Raw genomic sequence first — 19879 nt, forward strand, 5'->3', positions numbered from 1 at the left:
TGTAGACAATAATTAATCTGTCTGTAATTGTTCACATACCTTATTAACACCATTTATAAATGAGGAAGATCGAGAGAAAGGAGATGGAAAGAAGGACCTTGATGCATCTGGGTTTTTAGCCAGTATTGAAAATGATGCAGATATGTGGTCAGTGCTTTGACGTCGACAGCTTGATTTGTGAATGTTAGCTTTTCTGTAATCACATTTCGGTGATGAATTTCAAGATTAAGCGGAGGCGTTTTGCCTCTTGGCCTGCATGAGTCCGTTTTGGCACCAGAAACAGAAAGTAATAGGCGAAGCCGGCCTGGGACCCTCGTGCACGTGAGGGAGAGCGTTCAGCTCGTGTGTCTGTGCGTGCAGTTCAGGACTTAAAAGTATCGCATTTCTCGTTTTCTCTTTTTGTAAAATAAATCTCTTTCTCTGATGCCCTTTCTACTCCAACTCCTGCCTTTGCTAGAAGATATTTCTGACCCTCCTCAAGACCATTTGTTCTCTTCCGTGACGTCTGGAGTGTTAGTGGAGCCTTACTTACAGTCTCTAGATGTCCTTGTGGCGTTTCAGGTTTCGGATCAGAAGGACCCACCTCCCTCACACAACACTGCCACAGAATTTCGGAATTTACAGAGATGGTTGTTCTCCAGAAGAGTTTAATCACAGATGTCAAATCTGTAACTTAGGAAGCATTGACCACGGTTGGGTCTCTCGTTGTTGTAAAAGTCTTTGTCTTCGTTTCCCCCCGAGCCGACGTTCGGTAAGAAAGTACATGCAGTGGATTCTAAGTTGAAAGTTGAGAATTGCACTTGTAACTTGATGCGACATGCTGGCATGGAGAATATATTACGTTTAGAAAAACAATCTCGGGAACTAACACAGACACGCGTGATTGACAGCCATCGCAGTGACCGCTTTCAAGGTGCAAGGAAAAGGTCGCCCTCCCGTCGGCATCTTCTCGTTGCTCTGTTGCGTATTTGCCATCAGTATCGGACGCTGGATGTTACGCCATAACGTGGTAGCGGAGAATTCAGTTGTTTGTATGGATGTCCACACAGGATGCTTTTTTCCTGCCCTTTGCATAGGTTGAAGGTGAGTGACAGTTATTCTCGTCCTCGAAATCGTTAAAGTACAGATGCCGCTATCTTCACTCACCAGTAGACGTTTCCTCTTTCTTGTGTGGGGAAAAAAAAAATGGAGGGGGCGCGTGGCTGGCTCAGTCCGTGGAGCGTGAGACTCTTGATCTCAGGGATGTGGGTTTGAGCCCCATGTTGGGTGCAGATGTTACTTAAAGGTAAAATCTTTCGCAAAAGAAAACGGAAAAAAAGAATGGAGGAATTTTACTCTTGGTCACTTTGAACTGAAGATGACACGAAGAACCAGACGCTAAGTTCACCTGAAACTTCTCTCCCAAAGGGCTGCTTGAGCAAGCGGCAAGCTCTCTAAAGGGGAGCATTTTCAGAGAAGCCCCGGAAGTCAGAGATGGAGCTCTTGTCTTGACTTTCAGGTAACTGAGGGACCTTCCCCAGGACACTAAACCTCTGTGGGCCTCTTTTTCTTTAATTCTTAAACGACGGGGCTGATTTAGGTCAGACGCTTCCACGCTTTTGAACTTCACGTCCCCTGTGTTTATTTTTTTATTTTTTATTTTTTCAACGTTTATTTATTTTTGGGACAGAGAGAGACAGAGCATGAACGGGGGAGGGGCAGAGAGAGAGGGAGACACAGAATCGGAAACAGGCTCCAGGCTCCGAGCCATCGGCCCAGAGCCCGACGCGGGGCTCGAACTCCCGGACCGCGAGATCGTGACCTGGCTGAAGTCGGACGCCTGACCGACTGCGCCACCCAGGCGCCCCTCACGTCCCCTGTGTTTAAAGGCACGTGGATTGGGGCGCCTGGGTGGCTCAGTTGCTTACGCGTCTGGCTTTTGATCCCAGATCAGGTCTTGATCTTGGGATCGAGAGTTAAAGCCTCACATTGGGCTCCACGCCGGGCATACAGCCTACTTAAGAAAGTAAAAATAAAAACAACACGGGCGCTGGGGTGGTTGGTCTGCCTTGGGGACTGTCGGCTGACAACACCGTGTCCCTTGCTGTCGCTCTGAGGCCTCAGCGGCAGTGCTCGTTCCAGCCTCTTCTTATGTGGCATCACGGGAAGATGTCATTCTTGCCCTTTGCTCCGATGGCTTTGCCCTTTTAATTACATTTGGTTAAAGCGAACGAGCTGGTATTTAATTCTGGTGACTGTTAAAGCGTATGGTGTCGCATTTGACTGGTGACCCAGTGAGTGTGACCTTGACCTCATTGCCACCCAGTACTTGCCTGGGTAACTCAGAAATGCAAAGAAACTCTGAAAACTGAACAGTCCATCTGTGCGTCCCTAGGTGCTCATCAACGTCTCCTGGGTTGATGTACTGACCTGAGAGCCCATAGTAACCCCCCGCCCCCCGCCCCCACCTCCAGTCTGGGGCCTGGCTTGCACTGGCAAACACTCTGAAGCAGCTTTGCTCTGACCGACTTCGGGTCTGCCGTGAGGACCCTGCTGGCAGGCCTGTCCACCGTGCCCAGGAGAAGGGGCTTTGGGCTCCGCGCAAGGAATAATTTGCCCTCCGTGCGACGATCTGACCTGCTTTTCTCTCGGAGAACTTGGGAGTTAGAGACCCCTCCTGCCCTGTGCACGCTTGTAGGAAACTCAGGAAACTTAAAACGCTCACTTCAAACAGGAACTGATTAATGAAGTCAGTGATCATTGATTGAGTCTTTAACCTGTGCCAGGCAGTGTTTGTGGTTCTGGAGGTTCAAAATTAAGAAGACATTATGACATTTAGGGAGAGAGACCGATAATGAACAAAAACCCCCCAAATAAATACATAAGATGCCAGATAAATGCCTGAGAAAAGATACACACCCAGTTGTGTTGACAAAGCTGTCCTTTGAGTGGTGCTCGGCTCGGAGCAAACAGTGTAGCATTTGCTGTTTTATTCGTAGTAACTTATTTTTTATTAAAAAAATTTTTTTTAATGTTTGTTTATTTTTGAGAGAGAGAGAGAGAGAGAGAGTGAGGGAGGCGCAGAGAGAGAGAGAAGGAGACACAGAATCCGAAGCAGGCTCCAGGCTCCGAGCTGTCAGCACAGAGCCCGACTTGGGGCTCGAACTCCCGAACCGTGAGATCATGACGTGAGCCGAAGTCAGATGCTTAGCTGACTGAGCCACCCTGGTGCCCCTTATTAGTAATCATTTAAATACGATTGGTGCGGGGCACAGACTGTGAAGAAAAACAAGGAGTATTTGACTTCAGCAGAGTCCTCCAGTGCGGTGATGGGGCTTGGAGGGGCCGGGTGCTGCTTTGGAATTGGGAGTTCAGGGAAGTCCCTCCTGAGGCAGTGACACTGAGCTGAGAATAGGGTCACCGGCCTGCTTGATAGCCTGTGTGGTAAAGGTGGAGGCCAGTCGGGAGGGACATGTGGAGCAGTGAGTCCCCAGAGTGCGGAGACCCCCTTCCCCCCTCCCCCCACCCCTCGTCCCAGCAGAGGCCTCTGTTGCGGGACAGGGCCCAGGGTGGTTTCAGAGCCCTGGGCGGGACACACAGCCCGAGGGGCGGCTGGAAACCAGTTGCTTCGGGCCTCGTGAACCGGGAAGACGGGCCTCGTGAGCCAGGAAGACGTCGTTGGACTTCTCTCTGTGCCATGGGAGGGGCTCGCAGAGTTCTGAGCAGAATTTGTACTGACCTGGTCTGCGATTTAAAAGCTCCCTCTGGCCTCCGGGCGGAGGCTGAGCTGGGGGTTGGGGGGGCTGAGTAGAGTGGGGGCAGCCGTGGCCTCCAGGTCCGGGCAGGGGGCGCGGGCGGCTTGGCTGAGGGTGGTGGCGTGGGGGTGAGGAGAAGCGCGCAGGTTGAATGTGCTCTGCAGGGAGAGCCCGTGGGGCTTCATGCGGGTTGGGGGTGTGGGGTGAGGTTGGGAGCAGAAAGGCAGGGGCGCCGGCCAGGGTCTGGGCTTGTTGGCCGGCGGTGGGGAGATCGGGAGTTCTGTGCAGGCCGTGCAGGATTAGAGACGCCCACCGTGCACCTAAGCGGAGACGTCCTGTGGTGCGGCCAGCGTGGAAGTTCCAGAAGACGGAGCACGGGGTGCCGTGGAAGCCCGGGGCTGGGAGCTCGCCTGCGAGGGGGGCTTCTGGAGAGCGGGAGCTGAAACTCCGGGCCGAGGGCAGCGCGGGTCGGGAGAGGGCACGGCGTTGGCACCGGGGGGAGAGGAGAGGCGCCCTGGCAGCGTGTCGTGGGCGACGTGCTTGGCAAGTGCAGTCGCGCTGCAGGGGGCGGTGAGGACTGCGCGGTAGTGGTGCTTTGTATCCAAGATTTTAGGTGACCTGAGCGCTGTGCCGCTGAGTCGCCCTGACAGGGAGGTGAAGTGACCTCGTCTTGGGTTTCTGTTTTTCTGTGTCCGTTTGGGGAGAGACGTAGAGATTTGTTAGTCAAGTCGCTTTGGAGAAATGGCTGAGCTTCCCCTGCCCAGAAGTAGCTCCTGGTAAGACAGACCGACCGGATGCTTCCACCGCCACGGCCCTGTCCCTGGGACGCTGAGCCGCCCGGGCCACCAGGTGGCGTCGCACCACCGTAGGGCAGTAAGGAGAAACCAACTTGAGGTGAATTTCCCAGGATATACTTAAATGATCTTTTTAACTTGGGGGGGGAGATTCATTCTCCCATTCCATTCATAGCTCCTCCGGCCCCGGCCCCTGAACAGGTGGGCCGCCCGTTCGTCCTCGACACACCGTTGAGTCTCCTGCTTTTCTAACCAGATGGTAGACTTGTGAGATCTTTCCCTAGAAGTATATAAAGAACTTTCTTTTGTCTTCCGTTGTGCGACTGTATTGCGATTTATTTCATCGGCCCCTTACTGGTGAACATCTAGGCCCCCCGCGTTTCGTAGCTACAGAATGTGGCGGTAAGTAGCTTCGTTCGTACATATGTCACGTTGCACGTTGGCGAGTACGACTGTCCGATAAACTCATCGGTGCAGTTACTAGGCCGAAGGAAACGTGCTTTTTATATTTTAACAGATACTGCCAAGAGGTCCTTCGTAGCTGTTGTACCAACGGACACTCCCCTTGGCCGTTGAGAGGACCCGGTTTGCTACCTCGGTGCTAACGGAGTGTGCTCTCAAAGTGTTGGGAGCGCCGATCTTGCCGAGGTTTGAAGTGGCGTCGTTACAGAGTTTTATCTTCTGTTTTTCTTGTTCCGAGGCTGAGCACCGTTTTAGATGTTGAAGAGCCTATTTTTCTTTTATGTTCGTTCTCGTTTTCTTGACCTGTTTTTCCTTTAGGAGGTCGGTCTTATCTGTAGCTGAAGAATATTTTCTAAATTAGGGCCGGTGGTCTTTTCTATGAAATAAAACGCAGATATTTGTCTCACTTCCTTGTCTTTTGATTTTGTGTGTGGCATTTTTTTTGTAAAAAGTTTTGAGGGGCGCCCGGGTGGCTCGGTCGGTTAACCATCTGACTCTTGATCTCGGCTCAGGTCGTGATCTCGCGGTTGTGGGATCGAGCCCCGCGTTGGGCTCCCTGTTGAGTGTGGAGCCTGCCGGGGATCCCCTCTTCCTCTCTCTGCTCCTCTCTCCCACTCATGCCCCCTCCCTCAAAATAAATAAACATTAAAAAATTTTTTTTGATGTCTTGGTAGATGAAGTTGTCCGTCTTTTTATGTCCTATAGATTTTTGGTGATGGACGCAGAGGTCTTTGCCCTACTCAGGGTTTCGTCAGTGTTGTGTCATTTCACTTTTGAGGTTTAGCTGTTTGCTGTGGTTGCGCTTCTCGGTGTAAAGGTGAAAGTGCGGATCCGCTTTCCTTTCTGCTCTAGGCGCTGTAGGTGGTCACGGCGGCCGAGCGCCACAGTGACTGTGACGCGTCTTTCCTCTGTCCCTGCCCATCGCCCTTGCCCTCACCGCCCCACGTCCCTGGAAACTTTTTCAGCTCCATTTCCACCTGTTCAGCACCCACTCCACCGTGGGAGACTTACCCCTTCCTCCACCGAGTGTGTCCCAGTCTGCTGTTGGGCCGTAAGGATTTTATAAACATACTGACCTGAAATCACATTTATCACACGCTTATTAGAATGTTTTATTTGTTTAGGAAGAAATTCTCCAAAGTGCCTTTCATTTCCACAACCTACTTGACTTGGGTCTTTTGTCGGTTGTCTAAAAACTGTAGTGTCGTGTTTTCCCTGCATTTATGGTTGTCTGAGGTAGGAGGGTACATTGTGAGTCCTTTATGCTTGGAATTGGGAGTGATAGTTGGAGATGTTAACTCCTGCTTTTCAGCCATTCACTGGAGTGGACAGATGTCAGTGTGGACATAGATGAACTCAGAACCACCTTCACCTGAGAGATGTTGTAGGATATCATCTCAGAACTTGGAAAATCTACTTTCTTTTCAACTGCACATGTCATGTTCACCAATCTAGACCCTAGTCTGGGCTGTAAAGTCTCAGTAAATATATGAGAATGATTGAGAACAGACAGAGACAGAGTCTCTGACCGCAGTGAATTTACATTAGAAAACCATAATCAGATGATATCTAGAAATATTCCAAGTTTCTGGCATTTAGCTCATCTAAATAATTGATTTGTCAAAGGAGAAATCACAGGGCCAGTTAGTCTTTTGAACTGAAGGATAATGAAAGTCTAAGGATTTGTGGGATAAAGCTAAAGCAGTGCTTGCAAGGCAATTTATAATTTTAAATGTTTCTACCAGAAAAGAAGAAAGGTCTGAAAGCAGTGACCTTAGGTTGTACTTTGTGAAGACAGAAGAGCACAGTAAAACCCGAGTAGGCAGCAGGACAAAGCGAACGGTAAGAAATCGGGGCCGAAGTCAGTGACCCAGAAAACAGAAACACACTAGAAAAAATTAACCAAGGCAAGATTGTTTCTTTAAGATCAATAAAATTGGTCAAAAAAAGAAAGGGCGCCATGCCCAGTGTCTCAAAGGAGGGCATGGTCGTCATGGAGTTAGCCGTCAGCGCAGAGCCTGACGTGGGGCTCGGACCCACAAACTGCGAGATCATGACCTGAGCCGAAGTCGGACGCTTAACCGACTGAGCCACCCTGGCGCCCTCTGAAACCCTCTTTAAACCCTCATCGTGTTTTCCTGGCTGTGGTTCCCTGAGCGCACTGCCATGCCGTTTTTCCAAGTCCTTTTTGTCACCGGTAATTTAAATGCTCTGCTCTCCTCCGGCCTCCTGAACGTCCTGACCTGGCCCTCTGGTTAGATAAACTTTGTTTTTACTCTGATCCATGAAGTGTGTGTGTTGCCCCTAAGACATTTTTGTCTAATTCTCTGTGTGTGAATCTTTCTCCACTGTTAGCGTTTGGGAAGACGGCTTCTGACCTAGCTCCTGGCCGTTTGGAGCATTGCGCTTTGAACGAATGTTCTTGGGAAAATGTGTTGAGCTCCAGAAGGCTCAATTATGAACGTGCTTTACGATCACTTCTGCGAATCTGGCTTGAAATGCGTCAGTTTCTGCCGTTGCAGTTTGAGGACTTAACCTCGTATGAAAACTGTCTGAGAATTTTGGATATATCCGTTATTACTAGAAATATTTCGTATCAAAGTGTCAATCAGTTATTTTGAAGGCTGTGAAGAAATAGAATACTTATTTAGCTTTTGGTGTTTTATGAGTGACGACGTGTTGTCGTTAATCTGCATCATTTGGTTATGCTGAAACACATCTGTTAACTTTTTGGTTAAAGAGTTAGATGAACCATGTCCATAAATATATTTAATGCTTCACAGTCACCCTTACTGCTATAACCATGGTTATAAACAGTATCCTCTTTAGTTCCTAAGACTGGAGACGCCCTCCGGCAGATACGATTCAGAAGTAATTAATAATACGACACAGTCTTTTTAGTTGTCACAGGGGTACTTTGAAGAAGGACGCTGGTAATCTTTGCCTCCGGGTCTTCATACGTTGATCTCTGAGTTTAGATGAGTGGTTTGCTTGACAGTGAGGATGTTTTGTTGGTAACTCGAGAGCTTTTACGGACGAGGTAATCAAGCCCGTGTGCCTTACCAGGCTGTTGGCATATGTTTAAATAAAATGTGTGACATGTCCCGTTGCTCTGGTTGATTTTAGCACTTAACCTTCTGAGTAAAACAGTTTAATGTGTTTTCTGTTGATACCTGAACTTATAGGTCAATTTCATGTTACTGTGAAAATGAAACTTAGATAAAACCTATACAGAGTAGGCCCCTCCCTCCGGTGGAATAAATGAATCATATCGGTACATTTTTCAGAGGTAAGGTTGGAGAAACCTATTTTGAGGGTTTTTATTTTCTTTTAGCTGTTAATGGAAAAATCGCCTGCGAACCTCTTAAAACATTTTAATATTGCAGCAAATCAAAAATTCAATAAAAAGAAATGTTTTTATGTATAAAATGCCTATAGAGAGATAAGGCTATGTCCATTTTACTATGTTTCTGGTAACCACACTTTTTCCTCCTTTTTTCTTAGGTTCTTGATTATTACAGACCATTTTCTGAAAAGCCCGGAATTGGTGAAAGCCATGTATGCCAAAATGAGCAATCAAGAAAGGTAACCCCAAAAACCAGTGTGGTTTTGAGTATTTAGCATTCCATATAGAGTATCCCGTACACATGAATGAAAAACTGTGTGGTTTCTTAGCTGGCACAGAATCTCTAACTACATGTTTCTGGGTCGGGAATGGTTTTAAATTGGCTGGTTAGCATTACCGCTCGGCCACAACGGGCAGTGATTTACGTGGGGCTGCGGAGTCCAGGTTGATGGCATCGTTGAGCGAGGGCGCGCTCGAAAACCGTGACCAGCACAGTGTCAGGCTTGTCCCTTGACGACTGTCTGTCGCCTTGAAGCGTGCTCCTGTTCGTGCCACCGGTGTGACGATGTGGGACGTGCTCCACCAAAGCTCGTAGGGACCCATAGGTATTTCCGGCAAAGTTGGTGCCCATCTGCCACCTCCCTGCCGTGGCAGTGGGAAGAAGAGTGCCCTCAGAGCACTGAGACCCTGGCTCCGTGCCTCGTTGTGATGGTGGTTCTTCACGTGCCCGTAGCCGGGCCCTTTACCCTGTTGGGGTTCGGTTTCCAGACCTGGACACGGAGAGGACGGTGTGAAACGATTTCCAGTATGACTCCGGCGGCTTGTGGCTTTCCTAGCCTGACTGGAGACGCTGCCTCGGGAAACATAAAACTTAACTTAGAAATCCCAGGTCTAATGATGAAAAACTGTAAAAAATGTTAATCTTTTGATTGTAGTCACCATTTGTATAATTGCCGTGGTTTTGAAATTCTTACGGTATGTTTGGCTTCCAACAGTTCCGGGTATGCTCCTTTGTAGTCTTGTTGAGGAACTCTCGTATCTTTAATATCTTTGACAAAGAGGAAAAGTTTGTGCTTTTAAAGTCAGTTTAAATGCCATGTTTGTGGGGTGCCGGGGTGGCTCAGTCGGTTAAGCGTCCGACTTCGGCTCAGGTCAGGATCTCAGTCCATGAGTTTGAGCCCTGCTGACGGCTCAGAGCCCGGAGCCCGCTTCGGATTCTGTGTCTCCCTCTCTCTCTGCCCCTCCCCCGTTCAAGCTCTGTCTCTCTGTGTCTCAAAAATAAACGCTAAAAAAATATAAATAAATAAAATGTTTATAAACCCAGTGCCCCCGCCCCACCATATGCATACTTCTGTTGCAGAAAAAGAATTATTCGTAGTTTTTGACCTAAAATATGTGACACAAGGAACAGGGCTATAAGTTAGGAAATGGCTTTGCAGTGAGGAATACCTGAATGCGAGGACAATAATGCCTGGTTGAATTGTATTTTTTTTTAATGTTTATTTATTTTTGACAGAGAGACAGAGTGTGAGCAGGGGAGGGGCAGAGAGAGAGGGAGACGCAGAATCCCAAGCAGGCTCCGGGCTCCGAGCTGTCAGCGCAGAGCCCGACGCGGGGCTCGAACTCACGGACCGCGAGATCGTGACCTGAGCCGAAGTCGGACGCTTAACCGATTGAGACACCCACGTGCCCCTTGAGTTGTATTTTAATATGCAATTTTGTATTCTTCATATTCCTTACAAAAGATCAGTGTTTAGGCTGCTCCGTTATGTAACCAAGACGGTGCCAGACTAAACGTTTTCCGTTTTTATTTTAAAAAAAGTCGCAGCCACTGCTTCCCTTCATGGAGCATCTGCTCACGTGTCACCGCCCCTCTTTACTTTTCTTCCAAAGGAGAAGCGCTTTCCTTTCCTCGTGTCACTCATTGTACATCGTATTGTGTCACACACCTGCGTGCTGCCTTGTGACAGCGCCCTTGGGCTGTCAGCCTGAGAGGGAATGGTTTTGTCTTTGATTCTGGGGTGCCCACGTTTCCCAGACAGTGCTTGGCACGTCACAGGTGCCAGAAAAGGTTGTTTGGATGAAAGCATGAGGCAAATGAATTTTGTCTTTTAACGTTTATTTTATTTATTTATCTATTTGTGTGTGTGTGTGTGTGTGTGTGTGTGTGTGTGTGTGTGTGTGAGAGAGAGAGGGAGAGAGAATGAGCGGGGGAGGAGCAGAGAGAGAGAGGAGGACAGAGGATCCCAAGCAGGCTCCATGCTCACAGCAGAGAACCTCATGTGGGGCTTGATCTCCTGAACCATGGGGTCATGACCTGAGCTGAAGTCGGATACTTAACTGAGCCACCCGGGTGCCCTGCGAATGAATTTTCTTATCGTCGGGAAGGTCTATCCAGTAAGTGCGCTTACTCGGGTCATACCGTCTGCCGCGTCGGAAACCTCGGGGTCCCCTTTCCGGTTCCCGGGTCAGTGGCCTTGCTGAGGGAGCCATCCCCGTGTCTGGTGAGCTCGCTCTCACCACACCTTTGCTTTACCCTTACGTCCTCTTTGACTGGACTTCGGCTGTGGCCTTTTAAAAAATTGTGATAGGGCGCCTGGGTGGCTCAGTTGGTTGAGCGTCTGACTTTGGCTCGGGTCACGATCTCACAGCTCGTGAGTTCAAGCCCTGTGTCGGGCTCCGTGCTGACAGCTCGGAACCTGGAGCCTGCTTCGGATTCTGTGTCTTCCTCTCTCTCTGCCCCTCCCCCAGTCATGCTCTCTCTCTGTCTCAAAAATAAACAAACATTGAACAAGATTTTAAAAAGTTGTGATAAAGGACACATAACTTCAGATGTACTACAGTAACCGTGTTCACGTGTGCAGTTTAGTAGCGCTCTGTACACGACACTGTTGTGAGGCCAGCCTCCAGAACTTCCTCACCTTCCAAAACCAGAGCTTCCTTATTAACAGCTCCCCATCGCCCCTCCCCCAGCCCCTGGCAGCCATCATCTGACTTTCTGTCCCTATGATATTGATGACAGCAAGTGCCTCCCGTAAGTGGAATCCTGTAGTCTTTGCCTTGTTATGACTGGCTTATTTCACTTATGATAATGCCCTCAAGGTTCATCCGTGTTGTGTCAGGTGTCAGAATCTCCTTCCCTTTTTTTTGGTTTAAAATTTTTTTAACTTTTATTCATTTTTGAGAGATAGAGAGGGAGATACAGAATCCGAAGCAGGGTCCGGGCTCCAAGCTGTCAGCACAGAGCCCGTCCCAGGGGCTCGAACCCACGAGCTGCGAGATCATGACCTGAGCTGAAGTTGGATGCCTAACCGACTGAGCCACCCGGGCGCCCCTCTCCTTCCTTTTGCAAGGCTGGATCCTCTTCCGTTGTGTGGATGGACCACGTTTTGTTTACCCACTCATCCGTCGGTGGACACTTAGGTTGCTTCTGCTGTTCAGCTCTCCTGAATCAGGCTGCCATGACCATGGGAGGGCAGCGGCCTAAAGTCCGATTGTTCTGATGTTTGTTTCCCGTTCTCTGTTACCTACCGTACTACCGGCATGGATCTCGCCCTGCCATTTCAGTGGCAGGTCCTGCCTGCCCAGGACGCGGTTAAATTCCGTGGCGTGGCTGTTTGAGGCCCTTTATAATGTTGCTTCATTTCCTACCCCTGCCCCTTCTCTCCTGGTCACCACAGTGGCAACAGAGAACTCCTCTCAGTTCTTGAGGCCTTCCCTGTACTTGCTTGCCTTTGCATGTGTCCCTTTCTCTGCCTGGAATGTCCTGGCCCCCGCCTCTCCTCCTCGTGAATGTACAGCTGACCCTTGGGCCCATGGATGTGAACTGCACAGGTGCCAAGTTTTTCCAGTAAGTACAGGACTGTAAGTGTATTTTCTCCTCTTCCTTCTGTTTTCTTTTTTTTTTCTTCAATTTAAAAAAAAAATTTTATGTATCTTTTTTTTTCAAAAGCTTTCTTTTTTTTTTTGATGTTTATTTATTTTTGAGAGAGAGAGACAGACAGAGCATGAATGGGGAAGGGCCACAGAGAGGGAGACACAGAATCTGAAGCAGGCTCCAGGCTCCGGGCTGTCAGCACAAAGCGCGATGCGGGGCTCGAACTCACAAACCGTGAGATCATGACCTGAGCTGAAGTTGGATGCTCAACCCTCAACCAACTGAGCCACCCAGGCGCCTCTTCATCTTTTTTTTATTAGACACAGAGCACGAGCAAGGGTGAAGGGCAAAGGGGGAGAGAGAGAGAGAGAGAGAGAGAGAGAGAGAGAGGGAGAAAGAAAGAAAGAAAGAAAGAGAGAAAGAGAACCTTAGGCAGACTACATGCTCAGGGTGGAGCCTGACCCAGAGCTTGATCCCACAACTCTGGGATCATGACCTGAGCCAAAATCAAGAGTCGACCCTTAACCAGTTGAGCCTCCCAGGCGACCCCCCACCTTATGATTTTCTTAATAACCTTTTCTTTTTTCTAGCTTACTTTATTGTAAGAATATAGTATATAACACATATAACATCCAAAATATGTCTTAATCAGCTTGTGTTATTGGTAATGCTTCTTGTCAGTAGTGGGCCATTAGTAGTTAAGTTTGGGGGGAGTCAAAAGTGAAATACGGATTTCTGACCCTATTGGGGGTCGCTGCCTCTGTCCCCTATGTTGTTCGGGGTCAGGTGTACACTCGTGCATTTAGGTCCTTTTCAGAGCTCACCTGAGCTTTTTGTGGTGACTGCCTCGAACAGTTGGCTGAAGGGCCTGAGGCCTCAGTGCTGATGGTATCTGTGCTGGTGTGTGTGCAGGGGGGCGGGGGGGAGGGCGCAGGGAGGAGGGGAGTGGGGGGGCTCAGCAGAGGCACTCCGTCTGTGATCGAGGAGAGGCTCTTGGGTTCCCTACAGACCCCTTTTCAAGGCAGTAACGGGGAATTCTGCGCTCAGAGGGGTACGTTTGCAGGTTAATAGGATGCAAAAGATTGGGTTTTTCTCAACAGGGACAGGCAGTGAACGAACGTGCTTCCTGTGCATCTAGAATGGATGTTCTAGGTGGGCGCCACCTCTGTGACGGCGCTGAGACCGTGTCCTGTGTTTTGTGGTTCCCGTGAGGGGCTCCACTCGAGAACCCTGTGGGGATACGTGGTGCTTCCTCCGAATCGCCTGACGAGGTGCCCTGGCCGCGGCCCCCGCCTGCTGAATTGCAGTGGCCCGTCGGGTTAGCGGCTGCTGGATTTAAAATCGTGTGAGGATCGGTCAGTGAAACAGGCGGTGTGTTCCTTAAGTGCCTGCTGGTGGTCCCTGGGGCCTCGAGGTGACAGCGAGACACCGCCCCTGCCTTTCGTGTGGGCGGGCCTGGCCGGAAGGTGCTGGGCGTGTTTTGCTGCCCTTTCCTGGAGCAGCTGCTTTGGGCTGTGCCCTCGGTTGACTCCAGGCCGCTTGGCGAGAAGCGGTGGCTGCGGAGTCCCAGGCAGTTCCCGTGACTGATGGGCAGAAACGAGGGTCTGCACTTACGCAGTTCTCTGGTCCCCCTTCCCAGTGAGTCGCACTATCATTAGATTGACACAGCTGCCCTCGGAAAACACTATTGTAGTTTCCAGGCTTGTGATCTCTGTAGCAGGGTGACGCGCACAGCGGCGGTGGTTCCGTGGCTCACTGCTTTGGAGAAGTTCCCTCCTCTTGTGCGTCTGTGTTTCTTCTGTCGGGGAGGGGTACGGATGGTAGCCTCCCCGTGACGTGGCCATAACTAACTGAAACGTGGGATGAAGGGATCCGTGCCTGGCATGCGGTCACCACTCAGTCAGTGAGTTGCTTCTGTGCTCCTGCTCTTCTGCGTCCTTGACTTTCCCCCCGGGTAGCACCCTACAGCCTTTCACTTCGTCCTCGAAAGACCCCGCGACCTAGGTGTCATTCTTGCCGTTTTCCACGTCGGGATCGGAGGCTTCGTGGGTTAAGGTATTTGCCCCGCCAAGGTGGCCGGCCTAGTGTTGGACTCAGCGTGTCTGATGCCAGAATCAACAGTCTCCTTCCCCACCACACAGGAATCTCGTATGCCTGTAGCTTAGGGATGAGCGACGTTAGTTCGGCCACGGCATCTTGGTTAGCTTGTCCAGGTTAATACAGGTTTTGGCCCTTATGGCACCCCATTCAACAAATGGTATCTGTGGGGCGGTCCAGATGTAAATTCCAGTTCGTTGGGGCCATCAGCCCTTAGTTGAACTGCAGACATTTTTTTTTTAATCTTTTTTTTTTAACGTTGATTTATTTTTGAGACAGAGACAGAGCATGAATGGGGGAAGGGCCAGAGAGAGAGGGAGACACAGAATCCGAAGTGGGCTCCAGGCCCTGAGCCGTCAGCACAGAGCCCGACATGGGGCTCGAACTCATGAACCGTGACATCGTGACCTGAGCCGAAGTTGGACGGCCAACTGACTGAGCCACCCAGGAGCCCCAAATTGCAGACGTTTTATTTCCAGAAGGAGAGACTATTATTACGTGCCCTGCTCATAGAACTCACGCCCTTACAAGCTCCCCCTGCTTCTTGGTACCTCACTCCAGTCCCCCCACAACCACCTTACCCATTTCAGGGTGGTACAGGTGTGGCTATTAACATTAAGCCTGCGTTGGGCACCTGGGTGGCTCAGTCGGTTGAGCATCCGACTTTGGCTCAGGTCATGATCTCACGGTTTGTGGTTCGAGCCCCACGTCGGGCTCTGTGCTGACAGCTCAGAGCCTGGAGCCTGCTTCGGATTCTGTGTCTCTTTCTCTCTCTGCCCCTCCCCTGCTCACGCTTTGTCTCACTCTGTTTCTCAAAAATAAATGAATGTAAAAAAAAAAAAAAATTAAAAAAAAATTGAGCTTGCATTAATCTAAGCAGGACTTTCAGATATAAATTTTGCTGTAGAATTTTCCCTTAAATGTATATATTTCCCTTAAACGTATATATTTCCCTTATGTGTATATATCTCTCTCTCTATATATATTGCCTTTTTTTTTTTTTTTTAATGAAATGGGAATCCTGATTTTGAGGGCAGACTGTGTAACTATTTAATCAGAAGTGAATCAGAAATAGAATGCTAATGACAGCCAGTGGTCGAGAGAGAAAATTACAGAAGCTTCGGTCTGTTAAGGGGTGTGTCCGGTGAGCCTGTGGCAGCCCGAGTGAGGACTTGTGGGTTGAAGAAGGGTGGAGGACTCTCACACTGGTGTGTGACTTTAGATAGCTAGTCTCTGACGTCTCGCTTCTTCGTTCTTCACCTCTGGGAGAGGCACCAAGTCAGTGAGTGAGTAGCCCTGGTATTTTGTTACGTTTCCAAGCAAGTGTGCAGAGTGGTTCCCCTGCAACTGGAAGGCGTCACGCTTCCCACATGACATCCCCCGGTCCCGGATCACACGGTACTTTTCGGTACACACGTTTTCTGGCTTAGAAATGGAGGGGCAAATGTAATCCACCGTTAAAATACATGATTTCGAAAAAACATTCTTCCTTGAGCTGTTAAGTCCCACGTGTGAGTCCCACATTTTGATGAGACGGATGGTTTTTGATGGTGGCTAGATGTAGGGGGGGGTTGGACAGTTAGATGGGGCCTCTGGTTGGGCCGGCCCCCTTGTAAATGGCAGACGAAAGTGTTTGGACCCACTCCCTGATGATGGGAGCCGTTAAAGGTTTTTATTGACAGATAACAGAATAGAAGTCAGATCATTTAATGAAGTATAACTGATTCTCAGGTGATAGTTAAACTTGACTTGTATTTTTTTATTTTGAACATTCATGTTCTGGTTCCCCCCCCCCCCCCCCTTAAAATCACTTAAGTCCTCGTCTGCTCTGCTGTCCCGTGTTACAGTCACACAGTAGAGGTGCTTCGCCTGAGCAGGGAGGAGTGTGAGGGGTGGACGGCCTCTGCTGAGCCTGTAAAGAAGGCAGCATCTGCACCTGTTACCATATCTGGCAGCCGCCGCTTCCAGGCCTCCCTCCGTGTGTCCCCTGGGACTCCAGGGCCTTCCTGCCTCTGCCTGACGAACTTGGGTACCACCCTGGGCCTACTCTTTCTGTCTTGGACCTCACACAGCCCCTTCAGGGTCTGCTCCTCCTTTTTCTGTGCTCTGTTCTGAGTCCACGAGGCGCTGAGTTCCCTGAAACCAGAGCTTATGACTTGTCATACCTAGCAGCCATTGTCACGCTTTCCCAGTTTAAAAAGAATATTTTTAGCGCAGACATCTGGGTTCCTTTTGGATCATACCTAGTAGGTAGCCTCCTCCCCAGCATTCCCGGAAAGTCGACCTGCCTGGGGAAAGCGGAAAGCCTGACTTTACGGCCTGAGAGCACCCCATTCATTTTTAAAGCTTCTGTGTGAATAAGGGAAAACAAAAATGACCCTAGTACTGCACTGTTTGTTGTTCTTTTGTACTCAGTTGAGGGGGGTCATCTGTTTTATTTTGGATTAATAATTGCTGTAAGAAATCTGAAGGTTTTAGGAGTTTTGAAAACCAGTAAGGTCTGTGTGTGATTTTTTTTTTTTTTTCCCAGAAGGATGATCTTTCCCATCATTTGGCAAAAAGACAGGAAGAGTTTGGTATAGTTTCATTTCATGCTTGAAACTTGCAAGAGTAAACAAATTCTTTTTTTTGTTTGTTTGGTAAGAAACGCTCCAAGCCTACTGTAAGTGAATTTCCCCTATTTGCTAAGCATTCCTGTCCTTTCTGGTTTAAAAATAAATGAGAATTATACATGTAATCTCAAGTCAGAACGTAATTTTGAGAAACATCCTGCTTGGTTTATGCTGGATAGATTGCCCTGGGTGAGACTTGTTTTTTTTTTTTCTCAGAGAAGGAAAGAGTTTGTTGAATAGAAACACTTACGGGATAATATAAGTGTTGATGGAAAATCGAATAGGTCTGGTCTTCAGATTTATGTCTTGGTAAACTAAAATGATGAAATAAACAAAGCCAGCCTTCACAGGAAGGACAGCAAAGTGAGTGGCTGAGGCCTGTGGCCCAGGAGTGAGAGCTGGAATCCCGTGTCTGGGTCCTGATGCAGCTCGGCACGTGTGATATGGGGCGTGTGAATTGGCCTCACTGAGCCCTGTTTGCCATTCTGAGTGCAGGCCAGTGGCAGTGCCTGTCTCTTGGAGTGTCGGTAGAGTAAATGAGATCCATGTGTGTAAAGTGCTCAGTAGCCCAGGAGTGAGCTGTGAATGGATGTGAGTCCCTGAACGTTGCTGTTGTTGATATTGTGGATGCATTATAAAACTTGACAGCATTTCTGAAATAACTGAATTAAGGGCTCACAGTAAAGGGCATATAGCAGGGGCTCATTTCTGTAGCCACGTCACATCAGAGAAGTCAAGATTTGAAAAAACATGTAACTGATGAAGATTGATTTTATTCACAAAAAATATTTGCCCTAGTTAGACATTATAAACAAAGTAAGGAATTTAAAAAATTAAAACATCCTCTTAAAATGCGCTCTATAAATATTTTTAGTATGGTGCAATTTCAGTATTTCGTATTTATGTAAAATTTTTTTTATGTTTTACAGAGTCACCTTGTTGGACCTTATGATAGCGAAAATCGTGGGTGATGAGCCACTGACCAAGGATGACATCCCTGTGTTTTTGAGCCATGCCGAGTTGATTGCAAGCACGTTTGTGAATCAGTGCAAGATCGTGCTGAAACTGACCTCTGAGCAGCACGCTGACGATGAGGTACGAGGACAGGTTTCATAGTCTTGGATTAGAGAGGGAAAGGGAGATTTTCTGGCCTAGTCTGGTCCTCCATGAGAATTTCTCTTTTAAAGCTTTAAAATATAGTGCGTAAGGAACATATGGACTGAGTGTGCCCTGCCTCCAAATTCGTATGTTGAAAGTCTGGTGGCCCACGTGATGCTGTTCAGAGGTGGGGCCCGTGGGAGGTGTGAGGTCCTGAGGCTGGAGCCCTCGTGAATGGGATTAGTGCCCTTACGCGAGAGACCCCGGAAGGATCCCTTGCCCCTTCCACCATGTGAGGACATGGTGCGGTTGGCCATCTGCAGCCCGGAAGAGGGCCTCCATTGGAACCCAGCCGTGCAGGCACCCTGACCGTGGACCTGGAGCCTCCAGAACTGTGAGCCATAAATGTTGTCTCTGAGCCCTCCGGTCTGCGGTGTTCTGTTACAGCGGCCCGAATGGATGAGGACAGTATCCTCGGTTTGGAACAGTTAGGAAAACACAGGTAAGGGAAGACAGTGCCCGTCTTCCTACCATCCAGAGTTAACGACTTGAAACAAAAATCTGGTTAACGTATTTTTCCAGGCAGCTAGCATCAACTATATGCATGCACACGTGCACAAACATGTATTCTGAAAAATGAAACCATGCTGTGCTTTTTGTAAGTTTCTGTTTTTTCTTCTCCGGAATGTAAGTTTTATGAGGGTAAAAGTTTTGACTCTTACGCTCCTGTGTTCATGGTACACAGGCATTTAGTATCGGCTGACTGCATAAACCGTCCATTGTGAATGTCATGAGAAGAGCCAGGGTAGCATTGTAAGTCAAGAACTTGCCACAGCTTGCCCGTCTGGCACTCAGGTTGTTCCCACTTGTGCTCACTGTCGCCAGGGCTGTGGTGCATGCCTTCACAGTTACATCTTTGTACGTTTCCCTCGTATTAGCCTCGGCGTGAAATTGCTGCCTGTAAGGGTGTATCCCGTGTTAAAGCTTCCGGTACACATTTGAAATTGCCTTCCAGAAAGTTTGTTTCTTCTGTCCTTGTAGGAGAGTCGCGATCATACACCAGCCTGGTCAGCTTCTTCAGGTATTTTTTTTTATTCTCCTCAAGGCTGCCCTGGATCATTCGAGTCTTTACCGAGGGGATGGAAGCTAGTTTATGCCGATTCCGCTTCCCTTCTCTTTGCGTGCGAAAGTCTCTTTATTTTTGTCTGTCCCATCTTCCTTCCCTCCTGTCTTAAAGCTAGAATGGTTCTTTCTCTGGAATACTACTCAACAGTAGAAAGGGATGTGTTTGTCACACAGGCAGAGAGGAATCGCAAACCTGCTGCATGAGGGTAGCCAGAGTAGAGCGCGAAACTTACCAGTAATAACAAAGCCTGCGAAACGTCACCAGGGGCTGGAGGTCTGGAGGGGTAGAATTGATTGTGGGGGGCACGAGGGAACGTTTTGGGTAATGGAAAGGTTGTACCTGGCTGTGTATGTCGACACAACTGTGTACCGTACACTCAAGATGGGCGTATTTTTATTGCGTCAAGTATACGTCGGTAACGCTGACGTCTGTGGGAATGATGGGTGGGAGGGGCTGCCCTCCACAGGACCACCCACCATGCGGATCCATAGCGTTTTCCAGGGAGCTGTGCGTGATGCCACGAACCTCTTAGCTTCCCTTGTAACCACAGGCCACGGTTAGGACTTCCACTGTGACGGTAGATTTCCTTCTCAGTGAATGTACTGTTTTTCAAGGTTACTTTGCTGTGGATTTTCTGTGCCGCGTTCCTACAGACCACGTTTGCGCTCTCTGGCAAAGCTGGTACTTTCATTCTCATTTCTGTGCTAGAAGACACAGCTTCCTACTGCCTTTC

At 48.9% G+C, this 19879-nt stretch overlaps 1 protein-coding gene across 1 annotated transcript in view; it reads left to right on the top strand.

The window, feature by feature from the left end:
• The window catches only part of ATXN10 (ataxin 10), a 167064-nt gene that overhangs the window by 47881 nt on the left and 99304 nt on the right, over nt 1-19879 (top strand). Inside the window, 2 exon segments of the mRNA XM_043562909.1 lie at nt 8495-8575; nt 17852-18017. Of these exon segments, the coding sequence (XP_043418844.1) occupies nt 8495-8575; nt 17852-18017 (247 nt within the window).

Source organism: Prionailurus bengalensis, chromosome B4, assembly GCF_016509475.1.
Source record: "Prionailurus bengalensis isolate Pbe53 chromosome B4, Fcat_Pben_1.1_paternal_pri, whole genome shotgun sequence".
Classification (NCBI taxonomy): Eukaryota; Metazoa; Chordata; class Mammalia; order Carnivora; family Felidae; genus Prionailurus; species Prionailurus bengalensis.